Here is a 16,434-nt window from a genome sequence, read left to right as displayed (position 1 = left end):
TTTGAAAAGTAATTCTTTGTGTTGAGGCATCCAAAAAGCTGTAATGTATAGTTGCGGTTGAAAAAGATAAGTACTTAAAGTTGGAAAATGGGTTTAGGAGGGACATTAAGAAAGTAACTTGCTCTGAAATGACTTTTGAAAAGTATTTCTTGGTGTTGAGGTAACCAAAAAGCTGTAAAGTATAGTTTCGGGTGAAAGATATAATTACTTCAAGTTTTATATTTTGTTTATGATTGACATTAATAAATTAACGTTATCTTATATTTTATTTGAAAAGAATTAATAGTTGTTGAGTTATCAAAATTGCATTAAAGTTTATTTGTTGTTAAAAAAGATATTTACTCAAAGTTGTAAAATTTGTTTAGGAGGGAGATTAAGAAAGTAACTTGCTCTGAAATGGTCTTTGAAAAGTATTTCTTGGTGTTGAGGTAACCAAAAAGCTGTAAAGTATAGTTGCGAGTGAAAAATATAAGTAATTCAAGTTGTAAAATTTTTTTATGAGGTAAATTCAGAATGTAACTTGCTCTGAAATGGTCTTTGAAAAGTATTTCTTGGTGTTGAGGTATCCAAACAGCAGTAACTTCTAGTTTAGATGTAATAGATAAATACTTGAAGATTGACACTTGGTTTAGGAGTGAAAATAAGAAAGTAAATTGATCTGAAATGGTCTTTGAAATGTATTTCTTGGTGTTGAGGTAACCAAAAAGCTGTAAAGTATAGTTTCGGTGAAAAAGATAAGTACTTCAAGTTGGAAAATGGGTTTAGGAGTGACATTAAGAAAGTAACGTGCTCTGAAATGGTCTTTGAAAAGTATTTCTTGGTGTTGAGGCATACAAAAAGCTGTAAAGTATAGTTGTGGGTGAAAAAGATAAGTGCTTCAAGTTGCAAAATGGGTTTAGGAGTGACATTAAGAAAGTAACTTGCTCTGAAATGGTCTTTGAAAAGAATTTCTTGGTGTTGAGGTATCCAAAAAGCTGTATATTATAGTTGTGGGTGAAAAAGATAAGTACTTCAAGTTGGAAAATGGGTTTAGGAGTGAAATTAAGAAAGTAACTTGCTCTGAAATGGTCTTTGAAATGTATTTCTTTGTGTTGAGGTAACCAAAAAGCTGTAAAGTATTGTTGAGATCGAAAAAGATAAGTGCTTCAAGTTGCAAAATGGGTTTAGGAGGGACATTAAGAAAGTAACTTGCTCTGAAATGACTTTTGAAAAATATTTCTTGGTGTTGAGGTATCCAAAAAGGTGTAAAGTATAGTTTAGGGTGAAAAAGATAAGTACTTCAAGTTAGAAAATGAGATTAGGAGGGATATTAAGAAAGTAACTTGCTCTGAAGTTGTTCTGAAAAGTGGATCTGGAAAATAGGTTCTGGAACTTGTTCTGAAAAGATATAATAAAGCCATAAAAAGTATTTAAAAAAATGGAGGGGGGACTCTTTGGGGGGGCCCGGGAGGGTGTTTGGGGGACCCTTGGGGGAGGGTGCCCTTCTGTGATCGAAATTTTTACTTTTTAGTTTACTTTTTTTGCAGCGCATACCTGCGGCACATCCTGCGGCGCTTTCCTGCGGTGCCTCCGTGCGGCGCATCCTGCGGCGCTTTCCTGACCCGCGGCGCATCCCTGTAGCACATCCAGTGGCGCTTTCCTGACCCGCGGCGCATCCCTGCGGCACATCCTGCGGCGCTTTCCTGGCCCACGGCGCATCCCGGCAGCGCTTCTCTGGTCCGGGGGACGTTTGGGACCGGGGGAGGGCCTTTGGGGCACAGTGTTGGCCTTTGGAGCACAGGTAGGGCCTTTGGGGGTCCGGGGGGACAGTTGGGGGCCTGGGGGACATTTGGGGACCGGTGGAGGGCCTTTGGGACCCCGTTGGTCCTTTGGGAGCTCGATGGTCCTTTGGGGGGCCCGGGGATGGCCTTTGGAGGTCTGGGTGGGCCTTTGGGGGCGCCGGTGGCTCTTTGGGAGCCCGGGGGACTTTGAGGACCGGGGGGAGGGCGTTTGGGGTCCGGGGTGCCCTTTGGGGGTCCGGGGGGCCCTTTGAGGACCAGAGGAGGGCCTTTGAGGGTCTGAGGAGGGTGTTTGGGGGGTTGGGGCTCTATGGGAGCTTGGGGGACCTTTGAGTACCGGGGGCTTCCTTCGGGGTTGGGGTGGGGGATCGGAACCCTTTGGGGTTGGGGTAGAGGACCTCACAACACTGTTCAAATGGAACTTGTGAATTATAACGACCACAGAGTTTCACCCTCAAATTCTCTTCTAAAACCTTTCCTAAAATCTTCTTTCAAAATATCTCTAACTGTTTCGCCGAAATAATCCCATAAAATGGATAAAACGGTTTCGCCCAAATAATCCCTAAACGTAATTTCAGCGTGTTCCTTTTGTTTGGCATCTCTGCGCTAACGCATTTCAAATTTCTAGGAAACCCTTTCCTACGTTAATCTCTTCATCTCATAAATTTTCCTAGCTAAACTATTAGGGTTTCGTTAGAATATCAATTTATCTCTTCGACTTAAAGCTCCGTGAAGCCGTATTTAAAAATAGAATTTCTATCTCTTTAGACACCCGCATAATTCTAAGATAACAAGTGATGTCAATTATAATTCCTGACACTAAAGATCGATGAAGCCCTATTTAAAAATAGAATATTAATTTTTCTCTCTGACCTAAAGAACGTTTATCCATCAGACCTAAGATTAAAGAAGCCTTAATGTTTCTTAATTCTCCCCTTCGTGAATCAATAATTTCCCCTAGCGATTATGTAAATCAAGTTCTCAGGCGCTACTCGTGACAGGACCACGTGGTTTTTTGTTTTGCAAGTGAGAAAGTTACAGTTTTTACAAGTGAGAAAAATCCTTTTTTTAAAATTATCAGTTAGAAAACCAAAAACCACCTGGTCCAGTCACCCAGTTTTTCAAATTCTCACTGACAAAAACCATATAACAGACATGAATTGCTGTTTACATCCATAAATTTGACAAATTTCCTGTTTTTAAAATTCTCACTGACAAAAACCATTAAACATCCATTAAAAACATCAAATAAATCGACCAACACACATAACCATCCAAGAAAACATACATAAATGTGACAAAATTCCTGTTTTTCAAATTCTCACTGACAAAAACCATAAACCACGTGGTTCTCGTGCCAATATATGATGTTAAAAAAAGTTGTAGGTGGCAGCAGGGGTGCGTGATCGCGCTGGTACCCCCTCCTCTACCAACCTGGGAGTTAAAATCTCCCAATAATAACATCATATTTCTACCTGGGACCTTGTCTATTTGCTCCTGTAACTGTAAGTAAAATTCATCTGAGTCACTAGTATTTCCGTCAGTCGGTTCTACAGGGACGTATACTACTATAACTGATACCCTAAACTTTCTAGTCATAAAATGATCAATTTGTATTCTATTATTAATACCTTCCCAGCCTAAACAAGACTTAGCAGCTTCCTTATTCATCATCAGCCCTACTCCCTGTCTATGTACCCCATCCTTCCTACCTGAGTAAACAAATTCTATATCACCTAATTTCATACTTTCTACTCCTGGGATATGAGTTTCTGGAACTCCTAATAAACCCAGCTCGAATCGTCTCAATTCGTCAATCAAAATGTTGATACGATAGTAATTCTTTAATGTAGTAACATTCCAAGTTCCAATTTTAATTTTCTTTAAATCATTGAAATTATTTTCGCCTCAGGAAAAGCAATTATCCCGGATACCAGTGCAGGACGGGGATCACGTATCTTCTCAAGTCTACACCGAAGTGCTTAAGGTGGCTTAAAGCCGGACAGCAAGAAGTCCCTGGGACCTCCAGTTGAATGGAGACTTTGTGGACTCCTGGGCCTATCTTGGTCATAACAAGGTTTTCAGCACTTGGCGATTCTCTTCTATCAACAAAAGTCGAAATCCTGCACAGACATTCTCAAGCCTATTACCTCCGACTCATCATATATTCATGCCTACAAATATTATGCTACTACGGGGAGGCAACCCATAATAGATAAACTAGCTAGGAAGAGGTTTTTCAGCCCAAAAAGGCCCATCAAAACATACCAAGCCCAGAAGAATTGCCCATTAGTCAGAATCCCGTGCGAATGCTGTGTCGTTTACTACGCTATAATTTCCTCGAGGGGCGCGACTCCTCAAGTGGGATTAGAGTTGACCGCAAGGTCCCCAGTCTTGCAGGTGCCCCGAAAAGGTTGAGGCAGCCCTTTACAGAGGCCGTTGTCCATAAATCTGGATCTTACGCCCTGCCACAGTTGTCCTCCTATAGAGGATCCTCCCGCGATGGTGTTCTGCATCACTTTGCAATTTAACCCATTACTGGGAGAAGGTTTGTGAATCATGGGACTTGTGGACAAACCAGTGGGTCCTTTTGAGTGTACATTTGAGGGGCCTTCTTTCTCCTCCGCCTGTATTTATGACCCCGAGCGAGGGTGCCCCAGATTCTATTATGGACCCCCAGGAACAAGGTCCCCCCTTGGTCCGTGCCTCCTATGGAGGTACCCTACATATATGTAGAGCGTTCCCCTATCGCCAGCTGGGTACACGCTGAATGGTCTTGAGGAAGCCAGTCCATTACGCTCTTGTATGTGTGTGTGTTTATTTGAGAGTATAGCATTGTTAAAAAAAAATAAAAGACAACTGTGTTTTCTGCTAAAAACCTATCTCTGAACAAAGGGTAATTGACATAATTTAGGGCCATTGCCTGGAAGCTCTGGGTGAAATGTTAACTTTGGAGGCCTAATTTTCAACAGTTTCCTGGAGACCTTTCAACATTTTGAAATGATTATCTAAAATTTTGATCCGTTATCTAAGATGTTGTCATGTCCAGGTAACAGAAAATGGCATGAGAGGAAGGCCCGAAACCCTCTAATCCCTTTCAGACTTTAAAAGAGAAATATAACTTCCTGTTTTCATGAACTGAGCCACCCCCTAAGTCTCCATTACCAATGTCTTGCTACTTCTACACAAAGTGGCAAGGGTAAAAGAAGTTTTTGGGCCATGTTTTGGGGAAACCACAATCCTTTGTCCATTTCCCCCTCTACATCAGGGTCATCTTATTCCAAGCACTCAAGGATATAAGTTTCAAGCCAATTGGAAAGTTAACGGCATTAACGTGGACGAAGTCCATTTAGAAATCTGCAGAATACGCTAACTTCACATAAACACGGCCACTTTAAGAACAAACAGAGGCTCAAGGTTGTGTCAATTATTCTTGCAATCTTACGAACGCCTATAAAAGTTTAAACGTTTTCGGCCATTACTTTAAAAGGGCCTTCACATTTCAAGGGCATCGCATTGCGTTTAATGTGAAGTTCTGTCACGTTTCATGTTAAGGCTCTTACACCATCTCCCTCCATATCGAGCAGTCCCCAGGAAATAACAACGCTATTTAAAAAAAAAAAAAAAAAAAAAAAAAAAAAAAAAAAACGAAATGATAGTCATCATTTCAGAATCAGTATAAAATGGTAAATTTTTTGCACTAGGTAGCCTTTTATTAAACGCGGTTTTTAACTTTTGGTTACTATGGGCCGTGGTTCGCTCTTTACTAGGTTGCAGCTGCCGCTGCAACTATGATTTAATGTAGAAACAACGCCGCCATGATCTTTTTTATTTATACGCAATAATTTCTGTTCGTTTTAAGTTTTAATGTCACTCCTTAGTTTCAGTTGAAAACTTATTTTTTAATATAATTTCTAATCATCACCGATCTAGGGGAGATAAGACACCTCTAGAAAATATTGCAGAAAACCTTGACATTTACGAAAAACTTTCAGTTTATAAAAAAAAGTTTATTATCCTTGCTTTACTAAACAATATCTGTTTTTCAGGAACGTTTTTTTTTTGATCAATAAAAAGTTGTTATTACTCGATTGACTTCGCCTCAAAAAGCCATAATGAAGACAGGGCTTTACAAATCGCCTACTGAGTACTGACTAGAAGAAACTAGAAGGCTACTGTAACAAAAGAGAGCTGTTTAAGGGCTTATTCAAGAGCTTATTTTTATACCTAATCGATTTCTATAACCTTGACTTAATTGCATATTCCCATAAAGTGCACTTTTGGTTGTTTCCTCTATTTTTTCCAAATGAAAAGATGCCTTTTCCAATAAAATGACCATAAAAAGGTGTTTTTCAAAACCTAGGCAGGAGCAAAAAACTAAGGGGGCAATGATATCCCTTACTCTCAATTACCGTCGTTAGAACGAGCACACAGGCCTCATCATAGCGTGAAGTTTGAAGGTTCAATTCGAGTTCCTGCAGAAAAGCCTGTAAGTTATGCGTTTTGCTTACTTTTACATATAGTATCTGTAATTGGGGAATATACGGACTTTTTTTAGGGGAAAGGGGAGGGAGGATTTTCCGCTAGGATACTTTTCCATTTGAAGAGAAGTTTCTGGGGGGGGGGGTATTTTCCAAAGGAAATTTTGTAAGGGGGACGGAATGCCAGAATTATTTGCGGAATTCATTTTATTTGGGGGAATTGTCTGTGGGGATTTCTCGCGGGAGAAACTGTCCATGGGGGAATTATCCGTGGGAGGAATTTTCTAGTAGGGGGAGATTTTTCCACAAAGGATGTATTTCCTGCATAATCTAAAAAACAATAAAAAGTACATAAAAACAAGTTTTTTTTTTTAATGAAACGAAAGAGATTTTTCCAGGTGGAAATATCCGGCGGAAAATTTCTGGAGAATCATCAGCGTAGAGGGAATTATCTGTGGGGAATTGTCTGGGGGATTTTACGCGGAAAACAACCTGAAATTAAATAAAAAAAAACAAGTTTTTTAACTGGAAGTGCGGAGCAACGTAAAAATTAAAACAAACGGAAGTTATTCCGTATATTAGGAAGCTACCTCCTCCCCAATCCCTCGCTCTTTACGCTAAAGTTTGAAATTGTTGTCCTAATTCTTCAAGAACGACTCTTCAATCACAGGAACCCTTTAAATAGAATAAGGATATTTTCCAAAGCACTAAAAAACCTTAGTGTAACGTGGGAGGGATTAAGAAGGAGGCAGTCCCCTTATCACAGAGAATAATTTCTGTTCATTTTAAGTTTTAATGTTACTTCTTACCTTCAGTGGATTTTTTTTCATTTAGGATCCACACCTAATATAGAGAATCAACAACATCTAGGTTTCCGAGAAATATAAAATAGACTTAAACACATCACGTAGATTGCAAAAGATAAATATTGACATTATTAAAAATTCTTTATTTCAAATATTTCCGCTTTCACTCATGGATCTTATCTGAAAACCTTAACATGTAACAAGAAAAAAAATATATACATATTTACGTACACATAATACCTGACAGATTGATGACGCTCATTTCCAAGAATCTTTTTATCCATAGAACGTTTATCGACCTAAATAAAAGTCGAAAATGCGCAAAGGATTTGACAGCATTGCTAACTGGTACAAGAGCAAAAAAAGATAAATATCCTAAGCTTCCTGGATAAAATTTTTAATTTAACTGGCTAATTTTTGTAACTAATTCCAGTTAGCCAGGCAAATCACTACTACTAATAACTCACTGAAGCACCAAGCCACATAAGGCCAACACAGGTAGGCACGCTTCTCCTCCATCCTAATCTATTCAGAGCCTCCTTCTTTACACCCTCCCATGAACTTCCCATTCCCCTTAAATCTTTCCTTACGACATCCCCCTATCATATTTGGGGGGAGGGGGAGCTGCTTTTCTTTTGGCTCTAACGGCTGCTCGACAAGGCCGATCTTGGACAACTTGTCATCCTTCATCCGCTGAACGTATCCCATCTCAACGTTTATCTCATTATTAAATAAAAAAAACAAGTTTTCTCAACTGAAAGTAAAGAGCAACATTAAAACTAAAAACGAACGGACATTATTCCGTACATGAAGGGGTCATGTGCTCAATCTGCCCAATCAATCGCTCTGCTCAATACTTCGCTCTTCGTTCTAAAGTTTTTAGCTCTTCTAAAACAGATTCCGTTTCTAGTCAAACGGCCCTAGTGTTCCAAGAGTCTTTCCTAAGCTATTGGGACAAACAGTTTAACTTTAGCATAAATAGCAAGGTATTGAGTAGGGGCGCCCCCCTCATATACGGAATAATTTCTGTTCGTTTTGAGTTTTAATGTTGCTCCTTACTTTTTGTCGAAAAAACTTTTTTTTATATTTAATTTCTCATCGTTTTTCAATTAATGCCGGTAATCTGGCTCACCCTCCATGAAAAGTTTCCCCCCCTCACGGGAAACCCCTCCTTGGAAAGTTCCTCCCACATAGATAATACATCGATCCTCACTGAAAATTCTCTCCCTCTCCCCTATAAGATTACTTGCAGAAGATTCAGCCTGAAAAACCTCCTTAGCATACTATCATTTGAAAAAGATTTTAAGTTCTAATCGTTTTTCCGATCACTCCATAAATAAACCCATCCGAAGATATCACATCGTGGAAATCCAGAACCTCTTAGAGAATTTCCCCAGAACCTCTTAGCATGCAAAAATGAATAGTCAAAGCCGAAGTAGGCTAAGACATATAAAAAAAAAAAATCGAATAGGAGATCTGTCGAATCTCCCCAGCGTAAAATTTCCCCTGGAAAGTTCACTCCCAGAAATTTCCATCCACACGAAAAATTATCCCCACAGAAACCCATACCAAGGACAAAATCCCCCCTCCGAAAAATGTCTGCATACTTCAAAATTACAAATACTTTACGTAAACAATTGGCAGATTTATAACTTAAAGACCTATCCCCAGGGGCTGGGGAGGGGTCATCTTGTCTCCGTGGGCATGATTTTTTGAACTTTCCAACTATGCTAACAACATACCTATCTCAAAATTACCGTCGGACAGCTTTGTGGGAAAAGGAATGCAAGCGGAGGGCTATCTTGCACTCCAATCTTTTTGGTGACTTAAAAAGGGCACTAGAACAAAATAAAAATAAATAAACATGCATCCGTGATCTTTCTTGTGACAAAAGATCCAAAATTCTACAGTTTTGACATAGGAGCTTGAAACCTTTACAGTAAGGTTCTCTAATACTTAAAAATAGGTACAAAAATGCATCAGTATAACCAGGGTTGTCAACTTGTCGTTCCATGAATATGTCCCCTGAGCATCCAAACATGTGTCATTTTTAACCAAATTATGTCCATATTTTGTCTATAATATGTCCATACTGAAATGTCAGAAACTACTTTATTTTACGAGTTGCGTTATTGACCAAAAGATGCTTTGTAAGCCTCTTTGCAAGCAGCCAGATAACATCAAATATAATTTAAACGAAAAAAAAAACATTTAACAAATCCATACAGAATGAATTCGTGTGAAAGCAAAAAACTCATAAAAACAGCACAAAACTATGCGTGGGAGCTTAAGGCTCTATCTTCCAGTGAGAATTCTTCTTGACAGGTATAGTCGGCATGAGGGTCAGCATTTTCACTTCCTTTGGAAGCTTTTTGCCAATCAGAGTACTTCTTGGGTATTTCATAAGGTATAATCCAGGAGTCAAGCGACGTTTCAAAGCGTCAGATAAGCTGGGTTGCCCTCCAATCACTTTTGACTCTTAAAAAGGGCACTAGAACTTTCAATTTCAGACCGATTGAGCTCCTTTCGAAGTTTTCTCGAAAACTCTTTCTATACGAAGTGCCTTGGTAAGAAATAGAAATAATAATAATACATTTTTCCCATATAGCTCTTTACTTCAACAGTGCTATTCCGCTGAATATGATTTCTGGTCGTTTTGAGTTTTAATCATTATATGGATTTATATCTGCTGAATTTATTTCTGGATTATTGTATTTTCTTTGGACTATTTTGAACAAAATGGCTCTCCCACAATTTCGATCAGGTGTGCTCGGAGAAAATAGGGTGTTGGGGGAGGGGGAGGTAGTTGCCCTCCTATCACTTTTGACGCTATACATGTATAAAAATCACTCAACAGAGGTTGACTATATACCACCAATTTACCTTTTGGTGACTTCTTCTAGAAGAAAATGATAATTTTTGTGAGCGTTCGACGGCAACCCTGTCCGAAATAGCAGCCAGTAACTCAATAACCAAGTTCCGACACAAGGCAGGACGGATCCTGCTGCCGCTCAAATAGAAGAGTGAAATACTATTTGAATCTTGTTTTCATTCAGACAAGACTGGAGAGTCCTTTCTTGACTTTCTTAGAAACGCCCCAAAAAATACTGTTTCTATTTTATTAATACACTGTAACTATTCCATAAGTGAAACGAGACAAAAACAAATCAATAATATTTTTTCATTCCTCCAAAATACTAATTATAAGCTTAATTTTTTTTTAATCAATTTATTTGTGTACATAAGAATGTTTGTAAATAAATTTACCTTAAATGGCACCAAAGTCAAATTTAGTGATATTCAAGAAATTTCAATCTACAATTGAATTCCAAACCATTTTGATAAAACCTATTTACATTGAGAATTACATTTTTTTTCTACTGAATAGTGAATAAATCTTGATAATTTACGAAATTTGTTAGTAGAGAGCTATCTTATACTCGTGACGGGAGTCCTTATATGGGCATAGAATACTGACGGGAGTCCATATATGGGTATAGCCTCCCTAGGGAGAATGATTACGTAATGGGGTCAATGACCTCTTTTTCCAAGGTCGATGTTGTTCTTGTTGTAAGTGCACGCTCTCAGCGAATGTCAAGGTCGATTTATTTGTTGTTGTTTTTGTATGTGCACGCTCTCGGTGCAAATATTATGATCCAGAAATAGTATTTGTTGTTGTTTTGGTCATGTACATGCTCGAGGCGAATGTCATGGTGTCCAGAAATAGTATTTGTTGTTGTTGCTCTCGAGCCAAATGTTAAGAGTTTCCCGGAATTTGGAACACCTGTGCTGTCGACCTCAATTCACCTATCGTGAATCAATAATTCCCCTTAGAAACAACAAATTAATTTCCCCTTTCTTGACAGATCAATCAATCAATGACATCATCTGTCAGACTTTAAAAATTTTCGCCCTAGAAACATTTCTCCAGGAATAGATCCAAATCATTAATGTCTTTGCCTCGGGAACATCTCTTTTGGTCGAACTCCAAAGGATATTACTAACCAAAGGCCATGGAAACAATTAGGCAAGAAACATCTTAGCGATGAATTGTTTTAGCGCGCGAAAAGGTTTCTTATTAATTTGAAATGCGTTAGCGCAGAGATGCCAATAACAAAGGAACACGCTGAATTTACGTTTAGGGATTATTTGGGCGAAACCGTTTTAGACAGGTTATGGAACTATTTCGGCGAAACAGATAGAGACATTTTAAAAGAAGATTTTTGAAGAGATTTTGGAAGAGGTTTTGAGTGTGGTCGTTATAATACACAAGTTTCATTTGAACAGTGTTGTGAGGTCCTCTAACCCAACCCCAAAGGGTTCCAATCCTCCTACCCCAACTCCGAAGGAAGCCACCGGTCCTCAAAAGCCCCCCAAGCTCCCAAAGGCACCCCACCGGTCCCCAAATGTCCCCCAGGCCCCCAACTGCCCCCCGGACCCTCAAAGGCCCCCAAGCTCCCAAAGGGCCACCGGCGCCCCCAAAGGCCCACCCAGACCCCCAAAGGCCATCCCCGGGCCCCCCAAAGGCCCATCGAGCTCCCAAAGGACCAACGGGGTCCCAAAGGCCCTCCACCGGCCCCCACCTGCCCCAACGGCCCGCCCCTGGTCCTCAAAGGTCCCCCGTACTCCCAAAGGACCAACGGGGTCCCAAAGGCCCTCCACCGGTCCCCAAATGTCCCCCAGGCCCCCAAAGACCCGCCCTGTGCCCAAAGGCCCCCCCAGGCCCCCAAGGGCCATCCCCGGGCCCCCCCAACGGCCCATCGAGCTCCCAAAGGACCAACGGGGTCCCAAAGGCCCTCCACCGGTCCCCAAATGTCCCCCAGGCCCCCAAAGGCCCTCCCTGTGCCCAAAGGCCCTCCCTGTGCCCCAAAGGCCCTCCCCGGCCCCCAAAGGTCCCCCGGACCAGAGAAGCGCCGCCAGGATAACACACACACACACACACACACACACACACACACACACACACACACACACACACACACACACACACACACACACACACACACACACACACACACACACACACACACACACACACACACACACACACACACACACACACACACACACACACACACACACACACACACACACACACACACACACACACACACACACACACACACACACACACACACACACACACACACACACACACACACACACACACACACACACACACACACACACACACACACACACACACACACACACACACACACACACACACACACACACACACACACACACACACACACACACACACACACACACACACACACACACACACACACACACACACACACACACACACACACACACACACACACACACACACACACACACACACACACACACACACACACACACACACACACACACACACACACACACACACACACACACACACACACACACACACACACACACACACACACACACACACACACACACACACACACACACACACACACACACACACACACACACACACACACACACACACACACACACACACACACACACACACACACACACACACACACACACACACACAACAATACAGACACAAAAATACACACACACACACACCCACACACACACACATAAATACACACATACACATACACACACACACACACACACACACACACACATAGACATACACATATACACATAGACACACATACACAAATATACAAATACCCATATACATACACACACACATACACACACATACATACACGCATACACACACACATACAGACACACACATACACACACACAAAAACACACACACAAACACACACAAAAACAAACAAACACAAAAAAACAAACACACACACACAAACACACACAGACACAAACAACTAAACATAAACACACAAAAAAAAAAACAAAAACACAATCACACACACACAAACACAAACACACACAAAAACACAAACACACACACAAACACACACGCACACACACACACACACACACACAGGTGAGTGTTGTCGGAAACCTATGATTTGGGATATGTAATTTGCTATTCCTGACTTTTCATAACCGGATTTCTTAGTCTTTCGTAGGTGTGTGGTGTCTGAAACCTATGATTTGGGATGTGTGGGTTGCTATTTTTTGACTTTTCTGAGCAGGATTTCTTAGCCATTCGTAGGTGTGTGTTGACCTAAACCTATGATTTGGGATGGTTAATTTGCTATTTTTGACTTTTCTGAGCTAGATTTCTTAGCCTTTCATAGGTGTGTCCTTTCAGAAAATTATGATTTGGGAGGTATAGTTTGCTTTTTGGAATTTCAGAGCTAGGATTCTTAGTCACTCATAGGTGTTTGTTGTCTGAAACTTCGAGTTTGGGATGAGTAGTTGGCTATTTCAGACTTTTCTGAGCTAAGGTTTCTTAGTATTTCGTAGGTGAATGCTGTCTGAAACTTACGATTTGGGATATGTAAATTACTATTTCGGGCTTTTCTGAGTTAGATTTCTTAGTCTTTCATAGGTGCGTGATGTCTGAAACCTATGATTTGGGCTATGTAATTTCCTTTTCTGACTTTTCATAACCGGATTTCTTAGTCTTTCGTAGGTGTGTGGTGTCTGAAACATATGATTTGGGATGTGTGGGTTGCTATTTTTTGAATTTTCTGAGAAGGATTTCTTAGCCATTCTTAGGTGTGTGTTGTCTGAAACCTATGTTTTGGGATGGTTATTTTTCTATTTTTGACTTTTCTTAGCTTGATTTCTTAGCCTTTCATAGGTGTGTCCTTTCAGAAAATTATGATTTGGGAGGTATAGTTTGCTTTTTGGACTTTTCATAGCTAGGATTCTTAGTGACTCATAGGTGTTTGTTGTCTGAAACTTCGAGTTTGGGATGAGTAGTTGGCTATTTCATACTTTTCTGAGCTAAGGTTTCTTAGTATTTCGTAGGTGAATGCTGTCTGAAACTTATGATTTGGGATATGTAAATTACTATTTATGGCTTTTCGGAGGTAGATTTATTAGTCTTTCATATGTGTGTGATGTCTGAAACCTATGATTTGGGATGTGTAGTTTGCTATTTTTGACTTTTCTTAGCTAGGTTTCTTAGCCTTTCTTAGGTATGTGTTGTCAGAAAATTATGATTTGGGATGTGTAGTTTGCTATTTCAGGCTCTTCTGAGCTAAGGTTTTCTAGTATTTCGTAGGTGAATGTTGTCTCAAACCAATAGTTTGGGATGAGTAGTATGCTATTTTTGACTTTTCTGAGCTAGGTTTCTTAGTCTTTCGTTGGTGTGTGTTGACTGAAACCTATGATTTGGGATACGTAGTTTGCTATTTTTGACTTTTCTGAGCTGGATTTATTAGCCTTTCATAGGTGTGTGTTGACTGAAACCTATGATTGGGATGAGTGGTTTGCTATTTTTGTCTTTTCTGAGCTAGATTTCTTAGCCGTTCATAGGTGTGTGTTGTCTGAAACATATGATTTGGGATGTGTAGTTTGCTATTTGAACTTTTCAGAGCTATGATTCTTAGTCCGTCATAGGCGTGTGTTGACTGAAACTTCTAGTTAGGGATGAGTAGTTTCGCTATTTCAGGCTTTTCTGAGCTAAGGTTACTTATTCTGTAAGATGTTAATGATGTCTTAAAACTATGATTTTTTATATTTAAATTGAAATATATGTCTTATATGAGCTAGTGATTTCTTATTAGATCTAAGTTGTGTGTTTTCTTAAAACTATTATTTGTGATGTATGGGTAGCTACTTTTGAATGTTCTGAGCTGAATTTCTTAGCCTTTCATAGGTGTTTGTTGTCTGAAACCTATAGTTTGGGGTGACTAGTTTGCTATTTTTGACTTTTCTGAGCTAGGTTTCTTAGCCGTTCTTAGGTGAGTGTTGTCTGAAACCTAGGATTTGGAATATGTAAATTACTATTTCGGGCTTTTCTAAGCTAGATTTCTTAGTCTTTCATAGGTATGTGTTGTCTGAAACCTATGATTTGGGATCTGTGGGTTGCTATTTTTTTACTTTTCCGAGCTGGATTTCTTAGCCATTTTTAGGTGAGTAATGTCTGAAACTTGTGATTTGAGATGGTTAATTTGCTATTTCTGGCTTTTATTAGCTAGGTTTCATAGCCTTTCATAGGTGTGTGTTGTCAGAAAATTACGATTTGGGATGTGTAGTTTGCTATTTGAACTTTTCAGAGCTAGGATTCTTAGTCCATCATTGGTGAATGTTGTCTGAAACCAATAGTTTGGGATGACTAGTTTGCTATTTCAGGCTTGTTCATTTTGAATTTCTGTCATGAAATGCAAGAGTTGGAAAATTAGGGTCTTAGTCCACCAGCTCAGTATTAGGGTCCCAGTCCACCAGCCTGAACGGTGGAAATTCACTAGCTCAGAATTGGGGTCTTAGTCCACCAGCCTGAATGGTGGAAATCCATTAGCTCAATATTGGGGTCTCAGTCCACCAGCCTGAATGGTGGAAATTCACTAGCTCAGAATTAGGGTCTTAGTCCACCAGCCCGAATGGTGGAAATTCACTAGCTCAGAATTGGGGTCTTAGTCCACCAGCCTGAATGGTTGAAATTCACATTAGACGACACAAAAACTTACACACACACAAAAACTTACACACACGCACAAAAACTTACACAAAAACTTACACACACGCACAAAAACTTACACACACACACACAAACTTACACACACACACACGAAAACTTACACACACACGCCAAAACTTACACACACACACAAAAACTTACACACACACACACACACACACACACACAAACACAAACACAAGAACACTAACACATAGATGCACACACAAACTTAGAAAAACACACACGACCACTTACACACACACGTCAAAACTTACACACACAAAATCTTAGACACACAAAAAACTTACACACACACACACACACACAAAAAACCTTAGCTCAGGTTTCAAAATACTAGAAAACCTTAGCTCAGAAAAGCCTGAAATAGCAAACTACACATCCCAAATCATAATTTTCTGACAACACATACCTATGAAAGGCTAAGAAACCTAGCTCAGAAAAGTCGAAAATAGCAAACTACACATCCCAAATCATAGGTTTCAGACATCACACACCTATGAAAGACTAAGAAATCCAACTCAGAAAAGCCCGAAATAGTAATTTACATATCCCAAATCATAAGTTTCAGACAGCATTCACCTACGAAATACTAAGAAACCTTAGCTCAGAAAAGTCTGAAATAGCCAACTACTCATCCCAAACTCGAAGTTTCAGACAACAAACACCTATGAGTGACTAAGAATCCTAGCTATGAAAAGTCCAGAAAGCAAACTATACCTCCCAAATCATAATTTTCTGAAAGGACACACCTATGAAAGGCTAAG

General features: G+C 40.0%; 1 protein-coding gene across 1 annotated transcript in view; it reads right to left on the bottom strand.

The window, feature by feature from the left end:
- The window catches only part of LOC148944776 (uncharacterized), a 70,535-nt gene extending 63,337 nt beyond the window's left edge, over window positions 1-7,198 (bottom strand). The window contains exon 1 of the mRNA XM_089100025.1: window positions 7,069-7,198. Within this exon, the coding sequence (XP_088956151.1) occupies window positions 7,069-7,089 (21 nt within the window). The 5' untranslated portion in view covers window positions 7,090-7,198. The remainder of the gene's footprint in view (window positions 1-7,068) is intronic.
- Between the last annotated feature and the right edge of the window lie 9,236 nt (window positions 7,199-16,434).

Source organism: Artemia sp. Qi Xiang Cuo, chromosome 14 (genome assembly GCF_049724085.1).
Source record: "Artemia sp. Qi Xiang Cuo chromosome 14, ASM4972408v1, whole genome shotgun sequence".
Taxonomy (NCBI): Eukaryota; Metazoa; Arthropoda; class Branchiopoda; order Anostraca; family Artemiidae; genus Artemia; species Artemia sp. Qi Xiang Cuo.
The sequence above is the reverse complement of the archived record's forward strand: the minus strand, read 5'-3'. Positions and strand labels throughout refer to the sequence as shown.